Genomic DNA, 22,773 nt, shown 5'->3' with positions numbered 1-22,773 from the left:
AGATTTCTGAGAGTGAAAGTCCACAGTGTAACTAACCCAGTCTCCATGTTGCTTTTCAGCTGAACCTCCTGCTGTCAGTTTCTAAGTAGTCCCAGTGGACTATGAGTGTCAGCCGTCTGTCCCATGGGAGAGGCCTGAGGAGTCCTGCAGCCTGCAGGATGCCCAAGACCCCTATGTGGGACGGCTCCCGAGGAACACGGATGTGCTGCCTGCAGAAGGAAACCTGGGTGAAGCAGAAGATCAAAATGCCAAAGATTGACAGCAGGGGTAGCTGCCTCACTGAACTGGTCTCTAGCAATAGAGAGGTGTGACAGGGAGCCACGATCCACAGTGAAATGTTCCTTCACACAGATTGTGCAATAAAGTAGGTTACAGTAGTAAATAGTGTAATGCACTTCATAGGAACTCAGCCAACTGGAAAGCTGCTAGGTCATAGGCGCTCCGGTGGACGCTGCAAGGCATTTACCCACCATGCATTCCACACACGGATGCTGTTGCTTGGGGAACTCTTACTTGTGTGTCCTGACGCAGTGTTTCTCCTGCTGGGTCGAGGTTGAGTTGGTATAGAATGGCTGCTGCCAAGAAGAAGGCGTCTTACTGGACCCCGGCTGTCATCTTTCTGTGGGCTGATACAAACGAGGCAGAGGCAGGTGCAAGAAGCCAAGGCCGCCTATAAGACTCTCTCCTTGAGCTGCATCCTCCTCATAGATAGGTGTGTCTTGGTGATGGGGATCTTCACAGTACCAGCACCAGTGTGTGAGTGGGAGTTACCAGTGAAGGTGTTTTAGCCTGGCACAGCCTGGAGAGGAGGCCGCCCATGGGGAGTGGGTCTCATGGATGGAGTGGTCGTTCTTTATAAAGTGAATACTCTTTGGCTGCCTATGTTATACTAGACACTAGCCTTCTGGTGTCCCCAGTCCTGCCATAGCCGATCACCTAAGCATGGCAAACACTGCCTGTACCTTAAATATGACACCAGTCAAACGTCAAAGGACTGTGAGCGTCTGTGGGCTTTCCTATAAATTCCCTTGAATTTGGGATTGGGTTGGCTTTGACCCTGGTGTTACAGTAAATGTAGCTGAGGGCTCTGAAGAGGGCAGTGACCTCATGGTGCAGGCGGAGGGACAGGAGCAGCCTCTTGCACAGTGTGCACATGGGTGACCCATCCCGATGCAGCAGGCCCCTTGTTTCTCAGGCCAGTTTAAACTGGTGGTGGCTGTTGCTTGGTAGAGCATATTACTCTGTATTTTGGGAAACTCAAAAGTAAGAAAGAGGGTCCATATTTTTTCTTTGCTACGAAATGAATGGGTTAGGAAGATTGTACTTGCTATTTTAAATACGTCTTATGTGATAAACTGTAATATCCAGTTCTGTGTATTATATGTACATTGGGTGTTCAGATAGCCTTTCCAAAGAAATGAGGACATACCCATTGTACAGCGCTATGGTTCAGCAGTCTGATGTACAGAGCAGGACTTGTTTGGGGACTCTTGTTGTGCTTCTGTTTTTTGTTTCTGAAAACACTCACATACCTTACCAACTGCTGGAGGGTGGTACTGATCTGTTTGCTGAATGAATATTTGTTTAAATCTGTACAGTTTCATGTGTTTACTTATACAGAGTGTACATACTTTGAAATAATTAATTTAAAATGCTTTATATTATTTAGCTAGAAATTGCTGTTTTTAATAAATAAATTTTTTAAAAAAATAAAGATCTTTGCTTCCTACTTTGCTGCCATGTGTTTGTTATGTCTGTGGATTCTTTAAAAGTATTTTAATCGAGAACTTTACTGGGACAAGTTGTAGGCAGGTTGAGTACTTACAAGAGCTAGTACCTGAGCTCCTCTATCCAGTTCTGCTTAGTGATGACGTCTTGCAAGCGCTGGTGTTTACTGTAACCAGGATTTTGACATCAGAACACTTGGCTAATCTTAGCTTTCCCTTGCTTTATTGTGTTATAATTAATTGTAAAAAGGACATTTTTGATATCTTCTCTCTCTGTCTGTCTCTCTCTCTCTCTGTGTCTGTTTCTTTTTAGTTTTTTTGAGACAAGATTTCTTTGTGTAGCTCTGACAGTCCTAGAACTTGCTTTGTAGACAAGGCTGGCCTCAAACTCAGGTCTGCTTGCTTCCGCCTCCCAAATGCTGGGAGATGTGTGCCACCACCTCTAGCTTTTGGGATATTTTGGTGCTTCACTAGTTAAAAGGGTGTTAATTTTCTGTTACTGCGATGAATACCTAAGGTAATCAACTTACAAGCTTGTTTGGGCTCTCAATTAATTGATTGGAGACTATCTCTGATTTGTAGTCTGGAGAATAACCTATCATAGCCATTCTTGGTTTTGAGTGAGCAAGTTTATTAATTCTATAGCAAACACACATAGAGTAAGTGGCAAGTAGCAGATCAGAAGCCTTCGATAAAACATCGTCAAATCAGTCAGTCATAATATCTAGAACAAATTGGATCACCCTGATTGAGAACAAACAAAGAAAACATCATCAATTGGGATTCCAGCACTGAGCAGAAATCAAGTAAAAGATGCTAATCTGAACTTCCTTCTCATGGGTGAGCTTTTAGCTTCCCTTCCCATGTAGACATTTTTAACATGGGACAAACAATAGTAACCTACCTCTGCCAGAAATGCTTCACCGGCTTGTTTTTCCCTGTCCTGGTCACAGAGCTAGAGGGAACAACCTGACTGGACAGCCTAACCCAGGACAGAGCCCTGGGGACTTGCATGACTCAGGACAATTTACCATTATAATGTACATTATGGTCCCCTGTGCTTTGGGGCCTGTGGTAAAGTTGCAGGCCATGGGTGTGGGAAGAATGGTACAGCAAAGCTGTCTCCTGCACGGCTGGGAACCAGATAAGGAACACAAGGGTTTGTGGATATTATAACTCCCTCAAAGGCCCACCTCCAACAAACAGGGCACTGCCTTTGAGTAGCAACATGGGCTGGAGAACAAGTCTAACTCATGGACATTTAGGAGATGGTTCAGTTCCAAGCTAAAATAGAGAGGTTTTTCCCTTTAAACTATCAAAGTCAATTTCCCAGTACTGTCAGCACAGAGGCTTTCATTGAAATTAAGTAGTGCTGTAATAATACAAACGAGTTTGTATTTCCCCTCTGGTCTAATCACCTCAGATCTTTACATTCTCCTCTGCTAGTGCCTTATAAATAGAGCCTACAGTCGATCTTTTAAAAGGGGCTGTTGTTAAAAGCAGTGATTTTCTTTTCTTTTTGTTTTTGTTTTTTCGAGACAGGGTTTTTCTTGTAGCCTTGGCTGTCCTGGAACTCACTCTGTAGACCAGGTTGGCCTCGAACTCAGAAATCCGCCTGCCTCTGCCTCCCAAGTGCTGGGATTAAAGGCGTGCGCCACCACCGCCCGAAAAGCAGTGATTTTTCAACCTGTAGATCATGACCTGTTTGCCAAACCTTTGTCTTACAGGGTTAAAGGATAGACCTATTCAGGACAGAGGGATTTGATTTTCACCCGCTCTGCTCCGGGGTACTTCCTATTTTCTAGTTTCTCTTTTGTTTTTGATAGAGACAGGGTGTCACTGTGTGGCTTAGACTGGCCTTCAGCTCAGCGACCACCCTGCCTCAGCTCAGGCAGAGGCGGGGTTACTGGCTCTGTGTGCTACCACACCTTGCCACAATGGGAACCCTTCTGAAAAGCATAGGGCCGGTAGAAACCAGTGCAGTGACAGCTGTTACAGTTGGCTGACAAATGTCAGTCCCCCTTTAGAAATACAAAGTAGAAAAAGAATTCCAGTTATGTAGATATGTTCACTACCAGTCAGCTGTGGTGTTTGAATTCTGTACAAAACATGAGAGGCTCATGAATGAGCTCTTAACCCCAAAGCCAACCATTACGTGTTTTGCCATTGAATTTCCAGATTTTTCTGTGTCTATCTTAAGATAATTTTTCATGTCAGATTGAGCTCTTTTACACAATTGAGTTTTAATTGGTGTGTAGTCCCACACAGTTCTTTACGGAAATGTTTTCAAGTTGTACTTAAAACATCTTGCTCGTAAATATTTTAGCGTCAGTCTCTTAAAAGAATAATATTCTTTTGCAAGTCTCAGTAGTGGTATCACATCTAAAAAACAAATTCAGTTTCTAATATGTTTTATGTCCTCTTATTGTCCCTCTGTTACCTTACAGACTTTTCAGAGTTTGTTTTTATAGGTCACGCCTCTTCAGTCCACCCTCCACTGTTTGTGCATGCCCGTGTGTGGTGCAGTACACATGCATGTGTGTGCACATGCTTGCATGTGTGTGTGGAGGCCCACACTTGATACTTCCTCAGTCACTGTCCATCTTATAGGTCGAGGTAAGGTCTCCTACTTTAACTCAGAGCTCCCTGATGTGGGACGTCTAGCCACCAGCTTGCCTAAGGAATCCCCTCCCTGCCTCCTGAGGGCTGGGCTTGGAGTTGCTCAGCATTTATTTGAGTGCTGGAGATCTGAACTCGGCTCCTCATGTTTGCCAGGTAAGCCCCGTACCCTACCTCCCCTGCCCCTCTTCAGTTCCTAGTGATTTGACCTTCCTCATCAACTCCTCCAACCCTTTCAGGGTTTTGTTTAAGAAGCTAGCTGGCTTACATGAACCAAAGTCTGAATTTTCCTGAGTTTTTCCATTAGCAAATTAGATACTCTAAAGTTAGAGTATATATGGTCTCCCCAAATGCATGAAATGTTTGTCAAGGCAGACAGGTACTTGGCCATCACAAACAAAGCAAGTACCCCCTTCCTCAACAGAACAAGTTGTCAGGGTGATCTACAGCAGTAGCGTGAGTGGTGGTAATGGCTCCATCTGTACCCCTCATTTTCATCAGGGACAGAGGCACGCATGGATGGCTTTAGGATGTCCTGGCAACTGTGTGGGGTCCAATATAAAAGGAGGAGTTCTTTTGGTTCCCAGCTTCAGCTCATGCTTGCCTGGTCCCGTGTCTTTGGGGCTGTGGGGGCTGAGTTGTTATGGTGGGTCATGAATGATGGAGCAAAGCAAGCTGCTCATTTTATACATCAAGGAAGGAAGAGGAGCAGCCAGGGTCTTCAGAGGACACACCCCAGTTACCCAACTTCCTTGTACTGGGTCCCACTTTTGAAAAATTCCACTGCCTTCCAATAGCACCCCTGCCTGGGGACCTGGGATTCTACATACATGGAGCATAGATGTAGCATCACAAAGTCACTAAGCCTTTGATGATGTGCAGGGGGATGACAACCCAGTGCCACATTTGTCCCAGCTTATTACCTTGCTACAGTGTTCTGATTCTGTAGTCCCACAGAAGTGACAGTATGGCACCTCTGAGAGCCTCCTCTCTAACTATGCTTCAGCTGCCCAGGTGATGGTTTGGGGTTGGTGGCATTTGGTGAGGGTGAGTGGCAGCCATTGGGAAATTATTAGGGGAGTAGGCCACAGATGTCACTTGGGTGTCGCTGTTCACACTAGAGAATGGCTAACTCTCCGGCTGGGCTGAGAAGGGGTTGGGTTTTTTTGGTGGAGGCTGGGGTTAGGGATATCCTGGGAAAAATGGGTACCCCATGTCTAAATAAAAGGCATCTTGTGGCAGGGGTGGGCACCAAGCTCAGCTCCTGAACTACAAACTACTCTGCCCAATGCTTAGCTTATCATGGAGCTTTGTTTACTACATAACTCCATCCTGTGCCACACTGGATCGGACCAAGAGCATCCAATGAAATAAGGGTGAATGGGAGACCACTAGGAGCTTCAAGAGTGCTCAGGAGACAGACACCTATCAACTGGGATGTATACAGTCTCTCTAGGACAAGCTGGGCATCCCAGGATGGGGCCTCCTGGGCTCTGATCCAGAGGTCATCACCTGCCACTTCTTTGTCTGAGTGATCACACATTTACTGCTTTGTTCCGGCTAGTGAGTTGATGATTGTTACTAGTGACCCAAAGAACCCCAGCTATCTGAGGAGTGAACCTTGGGTCCTTTGGGCCTTCGTTCAGTTTCCGGCTTAGGGGCCTAAGTGCAGGCTGGTGCTGGGTTTCTAGGTTTACCTTGGCATGACAGAGCTGGGTGGACAATTGGCCGTCTGTGATAGAGTCAGTGTTGAATTCCTTCATGCAGGTTGTATCTTTAAACAGTGAAGCCATATGGCAAGCATCACTGAAGTTACTAGTTGCTTGGCCCCTCCACAAATGTGCGTCCCTGAGTGTTGAAGGCAGTGCAGAAACAGTGGGGTCCTCGAGCGAGGGTTTTCTATTTCAACCCCAGCCTGGCATGAGTGTTCTGTTCTTCAGATGTGACTTGTACAATGTCAGCAGCAGCTTAGTGGCTGAGACAGTCTTCCAGAGGGCGCCAGGATGAACTGTGATAGGTGTGAGTCCTGTGACAAAGTGGATGAGAGCCAAAGGGTTTGGGGGTAATCTTGAGGTTTGGAGATACTCTGAGGTGGGGATTCATACAGATAATAACTATGTAGTCATAAAAGTGATGTCACTCAGTAGACAGGTAGCTTATAGGATGTAAAGGAGGTCATTGTGCCTCTATTGGACTCTGTGTCTTCAAGAAAAATACTACCTGTGTCACAGAGCCCCATGAGATGGAGCTTGAACAACCCTTGGCACAAGGCCACACTAGCTCATGGCTCAGGCTTGGTAAATGGTAGTTAGAATAATGACAAAAAAGACCTAGAACAGAGGATGGGACTGATCCTGTAAACCAAAGCAAATGCAGACTCCCAGCCTTAACTTAGGGACAGGATGCACATTTGTGGAGGGGCCAAGCAACTAGTAACTTCAGTGATGCTCGCCATATGGGTTCACTGTTTAAAGATACAACCTGCATGAAGGAATTCAATACTCTTGACTCTGTCATGGCAGGAACCATGTCTAGGCCCATTTTACAGATGGCAAAATGGAGGCATCTAGGCTGCTTGCCTAGAAACACACAGATAAAGAAGGACAGAGTTGGTGGTCTATGTCTTGAGTAAAAGCCAAGTACTGGTACTGACAGTCGTAAAAGAATCTCAGTACTACAAGGATGAGAGCAAGGGGACAGACAAATGTCGGCTAGGATTACTTACTGAGATGATAACGTGTCTCTAAGTGGTTAGGTCAGGGATAACCACTAAGCCTTCTCAGTGGCCAGCCTCAGATTTAGTTTAAGACCCCCTCACAAACCCTATTCTTTACCCCTAAGAAAGGAGCTACAACACATCTGGACCACAAGCTGACTCTCAAAGCCTTTGTATGCGCCCTGCCTTGAGGTTTCTCCTTTCCCAAGACATGCAGTGGAGGCCTGCGATAATATGGTGGCTGCCCTAAGACCAGGTTTGAGATTCCTTGGCGCTGAGACCACTGAGCACCACCTGGGCCACTGCTATGAAGTCTTCCAAATCAGACAGCGTCAGGAAACTCAGACTCCTAGTGATTTTTTCCAGAAGGAAGTGGATCTTCCATGATGTTGGGCGGGGGTCTGTCTCCAGGACCACCTTCTGCATCAAGGCTTGATGCACATTTGGGTTAATAAGCTGTGGGACAAGTGAGAGGCTGGGTGAGGATCAGCACTGCTCCGAGGCCGTGTCCCACCCGTGGCTTAGCCCCACCGTGGCCATGATGAATGTCTCTAGAACCTCACCCCCGAGGGCAGATCTGATCCACCAGCTCTGCTACCTACAGCCTGACCTTCTCCTAGGGCCACACGATCTGCCGATGTACTCTGCTACTGCTTTTCAGCAAAGCTAGAGGTGAGCCAGCCCTTGGGTCTGCTGGTCTGTGCCATTTTCGTGTGTGTATGTGTGTGTGTGTGTGTGTGTGTGTATGTGTGTGTGTGTGTGTGTGTGTGTGTGTGTGTGTGTGTGTGACTACTAAATTCAGGAAGGACCTTGCCTTTTGCCTTGACTTCTGACAGGGCTAAGCTCTCTGGGGCATTGGTTTCCCTGGTGTGCAAGCCTGAGGTGCTAGCAGGCTACACCAATGCAAGTGAGGAGAAGAAAGGCAATATGGTTGAGGTGGTGGTTTGAATGAAAATGGCCCCCACAGGCTCACAGGAAGTGGCACTATTAGGAAGTGTGGCCTTGTTGGGAGAGGTGTGGCCTTGTTGGAGGAAGTGTGTCACTGAGAGTGGGCTTTGAGGTTTCAGATGTTCAAGCCGGGCCTAGTGGCTTGCTCTCTTCCTGCTGCATGCCAATCTTGATGTAGAACTCTTGGCTCCTCCAGCTTCATGTCTGCCTGAGTGCTTCTTGCCACAACTACAGTGGACTAAACCTCTGAAGTGCGAAGCCAGTCTCCACAAAATGTTTTTGTTTTTAAGAGTTGCAGTATAAGAGCACTGACTGCTCTTCCAGAGGTCCTAAGTTCAATTCCCAGAAACCACATGGTGGCTCACAACCATCTGTAATGGGATCTGATGACCCCTTCTGGTGTTGTGTCTGCAGACACTGACAGTGCAAACAAATAAATCTTATTAAAAAAAAAAAAATCTTGTGGTTCTTTTAAATGCTCTTGCCTCTCCCCAGAGGTTGGTTTGCGTTTTTTTTTCCTTCGTTTTCCTTCCTTTTCTCTTGAATCTTAGCACCCACAAAAATTATCTTTCTAACCTTGCAAAGGTTTGTAAGCTTGCCCAGAAATGAGACCACTGGTGAAGTACCACAAAGGTTTGAGTGACTGAGTGAGTGAGTGTTCACTCTGTTGCCTGTGGAGTCTGCTGTGTGGCAGGACCCCAGTTCCAGAGCTGCGGGGCTGCCCTGGGGGACAGCTCCTAAGCTGATTTGGAACTCTGGGTTTTCTCCTTCGGGCTGTGTTGCTTTGTTTCCTTCCTCCCCCTTTCTTCCTCTTTTGTACAGACGACTTACTAGACCCAGGACAGACCTTTCAGTTATATAAATTTGTTTTATGGAACCTGGCTCTTTTTCATGTTTTTCCTTACTCTTCCAATTGGTACCCACAACCGAAGAGCTCGTGTATTTGGCGGGCTGGAAGGGCCTGGACAGTGTCTTGGTTTCACTTGTTTTATTTTATTTTTAAACTAAAGCTATATAAAGCTTGTGGCTTAAACAGAATAAATTTCTAAATTAAAAAAAAAAAAAAGAAGAGTTGCGGTGTTCATGGGATCTTTTCACAGCAATAAAAATTCTAAGACAGTGGTTAACTTTGATTGCTGTGCTGGGTAGTTCTGTGTCAACATAGGCTAAAGTCATCTGAGAGGAGGGACCCCAGTTGAGAAAACTGCCTCTACTTGAATAGGTTGTAGGCCAAGCCTGTAGAACATTTTCTTAATTAGTGATTGGTGGGGAGTGCCCAGTTCTTTGTGGATGGTGCCATCCCTGGGCTGGTGGTCCTGGCTTCTATATGGAGAGGGAGCCAGCAGCACCCCTCCATGGCCTCTGCATCAGCTCTGGCCTCCATGTTTCTGCCCTGTTTGAGTTCCTGTCCTGACTTCCTTTGGTGATCAATAGTGATGTGGAAGGGTAAGCCGAATGAACCAACCCTTTCCTCCTCAACTTGCTTTGGTCATGGTGTCCTGTTCCAGCAACAGAAACTCTAACCAAGACAATTGTTGGTCTTGACTGGAGTGAGAATCCTCTTGGAGATTACTGAAGCACACTTCTATGTGTGGCAGTGTTTTTAGATGTGGGTTAAGCCCTGGATGGATTCTGAATATGATGACATTATTGTTGGGGATGATGGAAAGCGGGAGGTGCAGCTTAGCTGGGGGAAGTAGGTCACATAGAGTGGGTCCTTGGGGCAACATTCCACCCACTCCCTTCTTATATTCCCTTTGTCTGATTTTTTTTTTGGTTAGGGGAGTAAAGATTTACCTTGAACTTGGTGCCCATGTTTAAACAAATCTGCCTCTGTTTGGGAGCCAGGAAGCAGAAGATGACCTTGTCCTGGCTCCTTATTTGCACACGGATGTACTTGTTGAGTTTCAAAGTGATGCACATGAAGGGGGGTGCATGCACGTGCAAGCTCAGGTCCCACCAGTTCCAGGCCTTCTGCCGCTTGCCTTTGGGGAAATAATAGCCCAGGAGTTTGCTCAGGCTCAACCTAGGAGGAGGAGGAGATGTGTCAGACACAACTGTGCCGGGGCCAGGCTACAGCCCTTCTGGTCCCCTCTGACCCTCCCACTTCCCATTCTCCTCCTGGACCCACAAAGTTTTGGCGGGACTGCTAAGTCAACATGACACAAGCTAAAGTCACAAGCTAAGAGGAAGAGTTAAGAAATTAAGACAATGCCTCCATAAGATCCAACTTTGGGCATTTTCTTAATGAGTGATTGATGGAGGAGGGCCCAGCCCATTGCAGATGGTGTCATCCCTGGGCTAGAGGTCCTGGGTTTCATAGGACAGCAGGCTGAGCAAGCTGTGAGGAGAAACCTAGTTACAGCATCCCTCCACGGCCTTTTCATTAGCACCAGTCTCCAGGTTCCTTTCCTGTTTGAGTTCCTGTCCTGACTTGCTTCCGTGATAAACAGTGCTGTGGCAGTGTAAGCCTAATAAACACTTTGCTCTCCAACTTGCTTTTTTGGTCAATGAAGCAATAGTAACTGTAAGATAGTAGGATAGAGAGGTTCCAACAAAGAGTGTCCACCCAAGCCCGGGTTTGTCTTCAGACTCAGTCATGGCCTCCCTTAGCCTCACACAGCACAACCTCCTCTCCTGTGCCTCTCTCCTTGCTCCTATGCTCTCTCCAGAGCTTTGCTGTGTTCTTCTCTTCCCTGTGGATCTAAGACCCAAAGGGTAGAATCCTTGGGATGGAGTCAGCTCTCACCTCTGCTCTGACCATCTATCTCCCTGCCCTTTGGTTGTTGACAGACCTTGGGACTTTAGCTGCTATTTGATGGCTTTTAGACCTTTTATATCCAGGAGAGTAAATGTCCTAAGATCCAGTGCCTCTAATTTTATGCGCAACTCAGGGCAAGTGACTGTCTCCTTTTGAGTCCAAGTTTGTTCACCTACAGTGGCCAGATTCTACATTTCTCCAAGTTCTCGTCTGGATTTGAAACTTTAGAGAGGAGAGACCCTACTGTATGTCATCAGACAAGAATTGTGATCATTAACTGCATTTCTGGCCTCAAGGCCACATGCTTCCTGAATCTGGGGTGTGACTGCAGACAGCACGTTCTACACACACGACCTTCAGGGGAGAGTGGATAGTACTCAGAGTAAAGGAGCCAGCCCAGAAATGATGTCTGAAAGCCAAGGCAAAGTGGATGAGAGGAGACTTTTCAGCATTAAAAGTGAATTTGGTTTTGATGAAAATAAGTCAACTAACCCAAGCTAATATGCGTCTCCCACACGGTAGCCAGTTCATCTGGAACAGGAAGTACTGGGAAGGGTGAGGGATGGTTTGAGGGGGCCTAGTTATCTTGAACTGTCAAGGGAAAGCTTTCTCCATTACCAGAACTAGAGACTTAAGAAACAAGTTTGATTTTAATGAAATATTTAGAATACGCCTTTTGACTCTTGATTTCTTTATACGGTGTGTGTGTCTTTAAAGCCCCACTCCGAGGCTTCTGGAATAGTGGGACCCAGGGCCTTCTGGGTCAGATCTCACAAGGTTGGGCTTTGGGGAGGTGTTTGGAGCTGAAGCCAGTGGCCTGTGGTCTCAGAAACCGTGATTGATTGCTCTTTTACACTGGGGAATGCTACGGCACCTTCTCTGAGGACAGGGTCTGCACTAGTCCTTTGTGGGTGCCCCTTCTCATGTTCCCAGCATGAGTTTCCATGTGCTTCAGGTGTTGGGTCCGAAGACCCAAACTTACCAGATCCCTCCATCCTCATTGTAGAAGGTGGCATGGCCAGAGTTGGTAACAAGGCCTCGGATGTTTTTACGGACAGAGTCTTCCAGAACAATGTAAGTAAGTTTTTCGACTCCTTCGCAGGAGATGAGCAGAGCCAGGTTCCCTGATGGATAGCTGCGAGCTGGTTAAGACATCCTACGTTTCTTGAGACAGCCCCTTCCCACAGAAAGGTTAGACCCCGAAGAGGACACAGTCCTCAGTCAAAACCCACACCCTAGGCCAGAATCACAAACATTTTAGGCGTCGATATGAACATCCCTCTTCCTCAGTGGATACTATATCTGGCCTGTGCCATTAGGAAAGAAAACATGGAAGCTCTTCCCACTGTGGTAGGCAGCCAGTTTCCCATCACTTTGATGTACCTGGGAAGAAGAGACACGGAAAGCAGGTAGGTGACATCTGTCTTTCCAAGACAGGTGGGACCTTAGCGTCCTCCACTCCTGAGCACCCACATGCTGCCCGGCCTATGACTCCTACCAACTCAGTTTACTCGTTCATATGAGAAGGCTGAACTGGATCCATGGTACATGTGTGTGCGGCTAGGGCATGCACAAGTAGATAGAAACTGTTATTTTACTCACTAGGCCATCTCGTTCTAAAGAACTGTATTCTCAGGGCTGGAGGGGTGTCTTAGAAGTCAAGGGTACCAGTTGCTTTTGCAGAGGGCCAGGTCTATTGCCAGCACCCACACGATGGCTCACAACTAATTGTAACTCCAGTTCTAGGGGGTCCTATGCCCTCTTTTAACCTCCAGAGGCATTAGACACGCACATGGTACACACATGTACATGCAAGTGAACCACTCATACACATTAATAATCTCAAACGAAGAAGTATATTCTCACTATGGCAGAGGCAACGGGTGAAGTGAAGTGAGGACTGCGCTAGGTCTCTCAAGCCTGGGAGTAAAGTGGCTCCTGTTTCCCCCTAAGTGCTTGGTGATAGACCGCCACCGCTGGCACACATCCCCCAGGCTCTGCCTCTGTTTCCCTGTGGTAATTGATGTCCTCGGATGGCTTGACATTGGGTAGGGTCCTGTCTTACCATTCCCTCCTCCAGAATTCCTTCGTCTTTGACTAACTACATCCCTAGGAATGCTCTTTCCAGATGAGGCCACACTCCATGGCACTGGAGGTCAGGACCTTAACATGTCATTTTACGGAAAGGCTGCTCTACACATAACACTGGTAAATTTAGGTTTTCAGAGCCTTGTTCTTGATTTCATTTTAGTAAATTATATTTTTCTAGGAAATTATCATTTTATGTAAAACTTTGATTTATTGCCATACAAAGCTTGCATATGGTGTTAAAAAAATCTTGGCTTCCTCTGTTCATATGTCTTCCTTCTTCATATTTATAACTTAAAAATGCTTCCCCCCCCCCCCCTAGATCAGACTTGCCAGGAAGCCTGCTTGCTTTACTAGTTTTTCTGCAGACTGGTTTATGTTTTATTTATTCTATTTTTTTTCTGTCTTGTAAGTCTCTTTCCTAGCTCTGGATGCTAATTTACTCTTTGGATTTTCACCTTTCTTCTTCATGATTCCCACTTCTCCCTGCATTTTACAAGTAGATAAAACAGCAAGGTCTCATATTGTTTTAGCTGTTTCCTGGGAGTGAAACCATCTTATTTTTGTCTTTCGTTCATTCTTAATATTTTCAAGGACCAATATGATTTCTTCTTTGACATCAGACTGATGTAAGTGTGCTGATATTTGGCAATGGTTATGGTACCTTTGGTGACACTATCGTTGTTACTAATTAAAACGCTCTGGGGAATGAGGACATATCTTAAATGATGTTTGCTGAGGTTTGTTTAGTAGGCTGTTGTGTGCCGCATCGTCACAGATGTCCCACAGGTGTTTAGAAAAGCTTTGTGTCTCTGGTAGAATTGACGAGGCTCATTGGAGAATGTTTCCTTTAGTTTATTGGAAGTGAGGGAGGGCAGGGATGGGGGTGGAGGTGGAGGGTGGGACGTGATTGAGCCAAAATCTAGTGAGGCTTCTAACCCTTACCATGATCTGTGTGACTTGGCTGGCCCTTCCCTCTGTTTGCAGGAGTTTAGCTGGGTTCAGTTGCCTCGATTTCCCTTCATAGGACAGAGAGGTGGAGGGTGCTGAGCATGTATGGAGACCAGAAGATCCACTATGGTGGACAGTGCTGGTTTCCGAATCTATCCTACCTCACTGAAAACAAAGCCACTGCAATTGTCTGAACACGGCTAGTTGAATTTCCTCTGAGGGCAAACTGATGCTATCCCTCCCTGGACACAACAGCTGGAGACTCTTACCCAGCTCCCTTGCAGCTAAGTTGGTGCTCATGGGTGTTGTCCTCATTGAGTTTAAATGTGGCTTCTAGCTTTGTGAATTCTGTCCAGGCAATTCTACCCAGAACTCTGGGATGACAAAGAATTCTGACAGAAGAGCGGAGATCTCTGAGATCCATCTCATAGGAAAACTACTTAAAAGACCTTCGAGATTGAAGTAAATGGATGTAATGTGAGCAAGCGTTTGTTAAGCTGTTTAACTTTCTGTAGCTACTGAACATTGTCCTGACTACCAATGCCTTAGTGTCCTGGAGAAAGTGGCTCTGTGGATTAGTGGATGCTAAGGTTTGGATCTTCCTCCCTCAGAAAGCTTAAACAGTGAAGGTGTGGTCCCCAGTGGCACTGGTGTAAGCTTTTGGAGGTGTGGACTTAATTGGAAGAAGTTGTTCATGGGACTCAGGACCTTGGAGGTCAAATTGAGACCTTTCCTTGGCATTTCTGCTTCCTGCTCACTGTGCAGTTGAAGCTTTGCTCAGCTACAAACTTTCCACTGTGCCATTCATTCTCGCCACAGGCCTGGGGACACAGGGCCAAGCAACCAGGAACTGAGACCTCAGAGACCATGAATCAAAAGAAACCTTCCTGTTTCCTAAGTTAAAGATCTCTCAGTATTTCAGCCTGGTGGCCGGAAATGATCAGAGCAGATTTGGTGTTTGTGTCTCTCTGATTTACAGATGTCCCGGAGAAATGATGCAGGGCCTTTGTGCTTGTTTGCACTACATTTGCTGTACTGCCTTCACCCCCCACTCCCGAGAATCCCCTCCCCCCACACACTGTCCCTACTCCAGTCATGCTTTTGCTTACATGATGCTTGGTCCAATAACCTTTCCCATTTGCCTTCGAGAGACAGGAACATCCCTCCTTTCAGTCCTTTACTCTGCTTTCTCCCAGTGCTCTCTCCATCTTTCCCTCCTCTCTCCTCTCTTCCTTCATCTCTCCTTTTCATCTTTCCTTTCTTCCATCTTTCCCTCCCTCTTTTCCTTCCATTGCCTCTCATTCTTTCCATCAGGTCTTGATATATAAACCAGGCTGATTTCTTACAGATGATCCTCCTGCCTCAGCCTTCTAGCTCCAATCTATACTTGTCCTATAGTTTATGTATCTAGTCACATGTGCAACTGATTTTCAAAATATCAATTCTAACTTATCACCAAGGAAACTATTAATAATATGTAGTTAATTATTAAAGATTATTTATTTAAAGTGTGTGTGAATGCCATATGTGTGGTTGCCTAACAAGGCCAGAGGTGTCAGATACCCAGAGCTGGAGTTACAGGCAGTTGTGAGTTGCTTGATACGGGTAATGGGAATTGAACTCAGGTCGCCTGGAAGAGCCCTACATCTCTACTATTCCAGCCCTGCGATGTGTCTTTATTCCGTTCCCTCACATTACTTAATATGGGCCCTATAGGGAGAAGACTCAACTATGCCAACTAAAACCCTAGTCAACGTTCCAACAACCCACACAGGCAACTGTGACTTGACATACTGAGAACACTTTTCTTGTTGCTGTCCATTTCATATATTGGCCTTGATGGCGATCTGATAATGTGTGCGCCTCACCTGACCCAAAACCAAAGCATGAACCCACCCCCACAGTGAACTCACCAACACACTGCCATCTTTACCTTCATCCTTGCCTGTGCCCATCTGTGGTCTAGATGTAATCTCGAGAGAGAGGGATGGCTTACGAATACCTTTTCCTCAGGCTTCTCTGGCTGTTGCAGAGTTGATATTAGGTATGTGATGGTGATGGTCTGCTCTGGGATAATCTCCATAGCTGTTTTCAATGGGTGATGACAACTGCTTTCAGTAGGGCGACTGCACCGGTTGTGAATGGTGGGGAATTAAGCTACACTCCATCTGCCAAGGTGCTACAGGGTTTTGAGGGCTCAGCCAGTTTCCAGATAAGGGGGAGGGGTGCCGGGGGAGCAAGGCCTTTGGAAATGGAAAAGAGGGGGCTGAACTTCCAGATGTGTTTCTTGTTAATTCATTCAACAAATATCATTATGTGCCTGATGTGTGCCAGCCCGGCACTGGATGAGAGGTAGAGGTGAACCGTGGCCAGCACAGCCTTGAGAATGTAGGGGTGTGGCTGTGTGCTCACTAAGAGCACAAGCACAGCTCTCAGCGCAATGCATGGTTGCTAATGAAAACACAGGCTAACTCAAGGGCTAACTTTTACACACACACACACACACACACACACACACACACACACACACACATACACAAAAGGAAATGTACCTTGGACATGTTATTTTAATGTAAAATATAAATGTTGATGTGTTATTTAAGATGTAGGAAAAAGCCTTCCTTTCTTTCTCTTTCTTTTTTTTCCCTGAGACAGGGTTTCTCTGTGTTGCCCTGGCTGTCCTGGAACTCACTCTGTAGACCAGGCTGGCCTCGAACTCAGAGATCCACCTGCCTCTGCCTCCCAAGTGCTGGGATTAAAGGCATGCACCACCACCGCCCAGCTTGGAAAAGGCCATTCTTTTGAGGTCTGATGACTGGGGCTCTGTGATCATTTATACTTAAACTGCATTCACGGTTTTCAATTATTTATTCATTTATCAAGATAGGATCGTATGTAGATCAAGCTGGCATTGATCTCCTGATCCCCCTGATTCTATCTCTGGAGCACTAGAATTACAGGCACATGCTTTAGCTCCTGGTTTATGCAGTGTTAGGGTTTGAACCCAGGACTTGGTACATATAAGACAAGCACTCTGCCAACTGAGCCACACCGCCAGCTCCATAGTTTTATTTCTTACTATTCAGTTTTGGCAGTTTCTAAATAGATAGCATGCAGAATCATATAATCTTTAAAAATATCCTACCTGGACTCCAGATCTTTTGTATGTTTGATTCACATTATATTGAAAGTATGTTTGTTAGCTTGGTTTTCATGGAAACACATTTCTACGTTAATCATTTTGTCTGTTTTTATAACAGCAGAGCTGCAGGGGCCAGCTCCCCTTCCCATGCTTCGTGGTGAGTTGAACACAGTACTAGAGACCGCAGTGAGGACCCACTGTCTGTGACATCTCCCATGATGCTCTTGGTGGTGATAAGGAGCCTGGCTTACTTGGCACCTGGGTCAGGGGAGGTCAGTAAAGCAAGTCCTAGGAGTCCACCATTAGGGACCAGTAGAGGCCGCCATGGGAGTTCACAGGAGGAAGTAATCTAGGCTTTTGAGCCCAAGTGACTTTTTCAGGAAGACATGCTATAATGTATGATGGGGTTCTAGCATAGCTATCGGGTGGCTGAAGGTTTGAGTGGGAATGAGTTAGTAGAGACTTGGTAGAGGCAGGCACTGCTGGGCCATTAGTTTGCTTGTGTTCTCAGTAAACATTCCCAGTGCAAAAGGACTGGTCTAAGCATCTAGGGGGCTACTGTCCCTGTTGTCCCTCGTAATGTGCCAGATGGTTAGAAGTACTATGAAGAACTACTGTGTGGAGAAAGATGGATGCCTAGTGGTATGTGCAAATACTGCTTTGTAAAGAGTAGTGGAGGAAGATATTTCTGAGAAGGTAACATTTAAACAGGGTCCTAGTTGAAGGGAGGGAGTGAGCCACAGGATGTTGGAGATAAGAGTGTCCCAATCAGGAGAGGCTAAGTTGAGGACCTTGTAAGCTATATGAAGAGTGGAGACATTATCTTAGAGACCATGGGGATCCAGTGAAGAATTTTTAAAAATTAATATGTGGAAATAATGTGAGGGAACAACTAAGAGACTGAAGGGAGAATTTAATCTCAAGGAACGTGAAGGTGTCTGAATCCCAGTTTCCTTAAAACAGAAAAACCACAACTCTGATGATAATACCAACCATGCATTGCTCTGGAACAGTGCACGCATGGTGCCCTGCAGAACGTCAGCTCTGTGCATGCACGGTGCCGCCCTGCGAAACATCAGCTCTGTAGATTGACTGGGGGTATAGTTCAGCACCAGATGCACAAAACCCTGGGGTTAAGCCCCAGTACTACAAGAAAACCAAGAGCTTTCTTTGCTTCTTGATGGCTTATAATGTAAGTTGTGCCATGTTTTTGTTTGTCTCCCCCTCCTCCTCTTCCTCTTCCTCCTCCCTCCTCCCCTCTCCTCTCCTTTTTGGTTTTTCAAGGCAGAATTTTGACGTGTATCTCTGTCTGTTCTGGAACTTACTCTGTAGTCGAGGCTGGTCTCGATCTCACAGATATCTGCCTGCCTCTGGCTCCTGAGTGCTAGGATTAAAGATGTGTGCTATCACCACCACCTCTTGGAAAAGATGGTTTTGGGAAGGAGATTCTATTTCATTTAATGATGCAAAATAAAACCACAAAGATCCTTGTTCTGAGATTACTAAGAATTTCAAGACACTGTCAGCAGGGCTTTAAAACATGCACAGAGCCATTCTTGATGTGGCTCTCTGTACGATAGTGCGTTCACTCAACCCTAGCTTGGAAATTAGTCTGTTCAGAGATGTGGGGCAGTCCATCTGGAATATAGCACAATAGGTCAAACACAGGAAGCAAGCGAGCAGCATCTCAAAGGTGCCTGCAGGCTTTCTTAGAGCTGGCTACATCAGAACCACAAAGGGGAAGCTGCTCTGCAATTAGGACCCTTGCTTTTCTGTATAGATGGCTCACACGTGTTAGGCTTTCAGGTGTCTAGAGAGAGACAGGGTGTAGGCAGGCATGATGGTGGTACATTATGGTGAACCTAAGCTTGTATTATTTCGTTTTCAAGTTACAAGTTGTACTGGTTCATTTTAACTGTAAACTTGGCACAACTCAGGATTACATGGGCAAAGAGTCTTCATGAGAAATGATCTAGATCGGGGTGACCTGTGGGCTTATCTGTGGGCCAGTCAGTCTTGATTGTGAGTATTGTCCTGATTGTTAATTGATGTAGGAAGACACAGGGCATTGTGGGTGGCACCATCCCTTAGGCAGGGCGTCCTGAATAGTAGTATTAGAGAGGAGAAACCTAGCTGGAAGCAAGCAGGCAGGCAGGCGGGCAGAGAGCAGACGTAGGCGGAGACTGGAAGAATGGTTCTTACCTTCACATTGTTTCAAAATCCACATAATTGGTTCTTTGTATTTTTCAAAATTTTTCTTCAACCTGAAGAGAATGCAAATCATCTTTAAAAGTCAAGCTTAATTCGTGTTTGCATCTCACACTACATGGCACCGTGGGCTGAGAGGCTATGGAGTCTTACATCAGGGAAATGGAGACGGAGGGCTCTGCTGTGTGACCCAGATCCCCTTTTGGTCAGAGCTCTCAAGAATTAAGGATGGCACATGACATCTGCTCAATGTTTCCTATGTGGCTTGTAACTGATCAGGGTGTGTACTTGAATGGATCCCAAGTCTTTCAGAATGAGTCCAGTGAGGGTCGTCTTGGGCCCAGGCGCAGACAGGGAGGTCCAGCTGCCAGAGTAGTTGTATGAGTTAAGTTCCTGCAACCATATTTTCTATGGCTTACCTGAATCACATGGGGGGTTACATCTGGACATGGCTTAGAAAATAACATTGTCCACGAACTGGCCAGAGCTACGTGAAACCCATTGGAGCTCAAAACAACAAGATGCACCCATTCAGATCCCTAGATCCAACCAAATAAATATGACACTGATATCCATGGGAGACAGACAGAAAATCAGTTATGGTAGGAAAATTTCAAGCAGGCTTAGCCAACGTGATTTATCTTGAAAGTCCAACCAAGCACCACCTCCCACAGTGGTCAGTGCCCTTTACATGCATCCACAAAGCGAAGACATTGCTCGCCTTTGTTCTCGTTTTGTGCTTTGCATCCATATGATTTCCTTCCTTTCGAACTTTGGGTCTTGTGTGCATCTACTCGTGCATGTTGTTCATGTCCTTGTACTTGGCCTGGGCTTGTTTCCTGACTCAGGGTTCCAGCCTGATCCTAGTTCAGCTCTCTTCCCCAAGTTGTGGTATTTACCCTTGCCCCATTCCACATCTGGCTTTCTGAACCACCCTGGTCGGTTACTTACAAGGCTCCCATTTTCTTCCTGTTTTCACCTTCCTGTTTCTTCCAGTTTCTTCTTGTTTCCACCCCAAGTTGTGGTATTTACCCTTGCCCCATTCCACATCTGGCTTTCTGAACCACCCTGGTCGGTTACTTACAAGGCTCCCAGTTTCTTCCTGTTTTCATCTTCCATCAGCTTACTCAGGGATATTTCCATGTCATCTTCCAGTTCGTCCTGGATTGCTAACTCCTGGAGGATCTCCCTGAACACAGACTGATAGGTGCTGGGGAGAGACTACAAAAGGATCACAAAATGAAATGGCCCGGAAGTAGGATCAACGATGCTCTGTCAGTCAATAACTTTTCTGACTCCAGCTGGGCCAGGTGACATTTTTATATATGACTAAGAAATGCCTACTCTGTGTGTGTGTGTGTGTGTGTGTGTGTGTGTGTGTGTATGTGTGTGTGTGTGTGTGAAGCTGCAGAAGAGCTAGAAGGATTCTCTTAAAGAAATCTTTCAGAGCCAGGGTGATGACCACCTGAGCTGAATGACCCAGTTTCACTCCTAAAGCCTGTGTAAAAAGCCAGATGTAGTAGCATGCATCTGTAATCCCAGCATTCATATGGTGAGACAGGAGAATTATCCAGAAGCTTGAGACCACAGCATGGAGGATGCAGAGTGGCAGCAGAACAGCAAGAGAGGAGGCTGGAGAGATGGCTCAGCGGTTAAGAGCACGGACTACACAGAGGTCCTGAGTTCAATTCTTAATTATATATGAATGTGTAATTATATAATATGCACTATACACACACACATATAAAAAAAAAAGCAAGAGAGACTCTGCTTCAATAAAGAAACGACAAGAAGACATGTCCTCTGACTTCAACATACATGTTGTAGCATGAATGCACTCACACACATGCTCACACACACAAGTACATGCTACATAAAACTACAAAAGGATGAAAATAAATCTCCTGTTACTGGGTAACCCTGGCCGAGTCTCACAGCACTGGGGATATGAACCTGAAGAAGCCACCCCCTGGAGCCAGGCAGGAACCCCAGTGGAGCTATAGGGACACCAACCCACTCACAAACTTTTGACCCAAATTTTATCCTGTCTATGAGACATGCAGGGACGGGGGATGAAGGAGAGACTGAGGGAATGGCCAACCAATAACTGGCCCAACTTGAGACTCATCGCAGGGGCAAGTGCCAATCATTGGTTATTAATGCTACTCTGTTATGCTTACAGACAGGAGTCTAGCATGGCTGTCCTCTGAGAGGCTCCACCCAGCCGCCGACAGATACAGACACCCACAGCTAAACAGTGGATGGAGCTTGGGGACGCTTATGGAAGAGTTGAGGAAAGGACTGAGGGCTCCAAAGGGGATAAGGAACTTTACAGGAAGACCAACAGAGTCAACTAGCCTGGACTTTTTGGGCTCTCAGGGTCTGAACCACCAACCAAAGAGCTTACACAGGCTGGACCTAGGTCTCCCCACACATATGTAGCGGATGTACAGCTTGGTCTTCATGTGAGTCCTGAATAACTGGCATGGGGACTATTCCAAAGGCTGTTGCCTGCATATGGGATATGTTCTTCTAGCTGGGCTGCTTTGTCTGGCCTCAGTGGGAGAGGATGCGCCTAGCCTTGCAGAGACTTGATGTGCCAGGGTAGGGTGATATCCAGGGGCTACCTCCACCCTCTCAGAGGAGAAGAGAGGATAGGGGAAGGACTGTGGAAGTGGGTGATGTGGCGGGGGTGGGGGGAAAGAAGTGATCAGGATATAAAGTGAATAAATAAAAAAAAAAAAAAGAAAGACATCTCCCATTACTATCAGACCCTCCTCTTGTCTGCCCCGCCCCCCGGAGAATCATATTTAGTATTTATATGCTAAGAAATGTTTTGGGAACATAAAATCATGTTTTGACTGTGAAGATAGTTCTAGACTATAAACATGGTTTCACATTTGAAGTATGTAGCAAGCTTTCTGCATTCTACAAATGACCAAGCTCCCAGGGATGGCTGGCTTACTCAGTGCCAAGGCTCTGTAACACCTAGAGCAGTTGTGAGCCAGGCATGCCTTTAGTCTCAGCACTTGGGAGGCAGAGGCAGGTGGATTTCTGAGTTCAAGGCCTTCCTGGTCTACAGAGTGAGTTCCAGGACAGCCAGGGCTACACAGAGAAACCCTGTCTCAAAAAAACCAAACCAAACCAAAACAAAAAACAGACAAAAAACACCCATAGCAGTTGTGATAATCTTAGCTGTTTATGTGTTCATAAACGGGACCATTCTATGCCGCTAACTATGACTGGCCCACAGGTATGTCCTCATAGCGTTTCTTTCTCATATCTCTTTTGACAGATGACAAAGGTTGACCTCCTGGAGGGGAGCTAGGATTGATCATACCTGTTCCCAGCTCATCTCCAAGTTTAGGTTACTATGGTTGATATTATTCAATATGTGATACTGGATTGTACACCATTCACTTGTTAGCCTCCTACAGTGAGTGAGTGACTAACCTTAACCTTTCAAAGTTAGCTGATGTAGGACAGTTACAGGGGTATAGCTTGTGGCTCATGGTATTTCTAGGTTAAGGGGGCAGCTTGGGGCTGGCTTGCCTGGTCCTCATCTCTGAGTATCTCTATTCCCCCACTGCAGACACCATTGCTTCAGGTAAGT

The 22,773-nt window shown here is 46.1% G+C and overlaps 2 protein-coding genes across 8 annotated transcripts in view; one reads left to right on the top strand and one right to left on the bottom strand.

Moving 5' to 3' along the window:
• Cog3 (component of oligomeric golgi complex 3) overlaps positions 1-1,729 on the top strand; it is a 53,481-nt gene extending 51,752 nt beyond the window's left edge. For both annotated transcript variants that reach the window (XM_031362779.1, XM_031362780.1), the window contains exon 23: positions 60-1,729. In XM_031362779.1, the coding sequence (XP_031218639.1) occupies positions 60-89 (30 nt within the window). In that variant the 3' untranslated portion in view covers positions 90-1,729. The remainder of the gene's footprint in view (positions 1-59) is intronic.
• A 612-nt stretch (positions 1,730-2,341) lies between these two features.
• The window catches only part of Erich6b (glutamate rich 6B), a 59,276-nt gene continuing 38,844 nt past the window's right edge, over positions 2,342-22,773 (bottom strand). For 3 of the 6 annotated variants that reach the window (XM_031362579.1, XM_031362578.1, XM_031362577.1), the window contains 8 exons: positions 20,245-20,381; positions 19,155-19,216; positions 15,744-15,895; positions 12,069-12,154; positions 11,754-11,906; positions 9,808-10,036; positions 7,357-7,518; positions 6,209-6,372 (listed from right to left, as the gene is read on the bottom strand). In XM_031362579.1, the coding sequence (XP_031218439.1) occupies positions 6,304-6,372; positions 7,357-7,518; positions 9,808-10,036; positions 11,754-11,906; positions 12,069-12,154; positions 15,744-15,895; positions 19,155-19,216; positions 20,245-20,381 (1,050 nt within the window). In that variant the 3' untranslated portion in view covers positions 6,209-6,303. Of the gene's footprint in view, positions 2,472-6,208; positions 6,373-7,356; positions 7,519-9,807; positions 10,037-11,753; positions 11,907-12,068; positions 12,155-15,743; positions 15,896-19,154; positions 19,217-20,244; positions 20,382-22,773 lie in introns of those variants that run through there. The other 3 variants (XM_031362581.1, XM_031362580.1, XM_031362582.1) reach the window with 3 other exon arrangements.

The sequence above is a fragment of the Mastomys coucha genome, unplaced genomic scaffold (assembly GCF_008632895.1).
Source record: "Mastomys coucha isolate ucsf_1 unplaced genomic scaffold, UCSF_Mcou_1 pScaffold9, whole genome shotgun sequence".
NCBI classification, from domain to species: Eukaryota; Metazoa; Chordata; class Mammalia; order Rodentia; family Muridae; genus Mastomys; species Mastomys coucha.
Note: the sequence above shows the minus strand (reverse complement) of the source record. Positions and strands in the feature narration are given on the sequence as shown.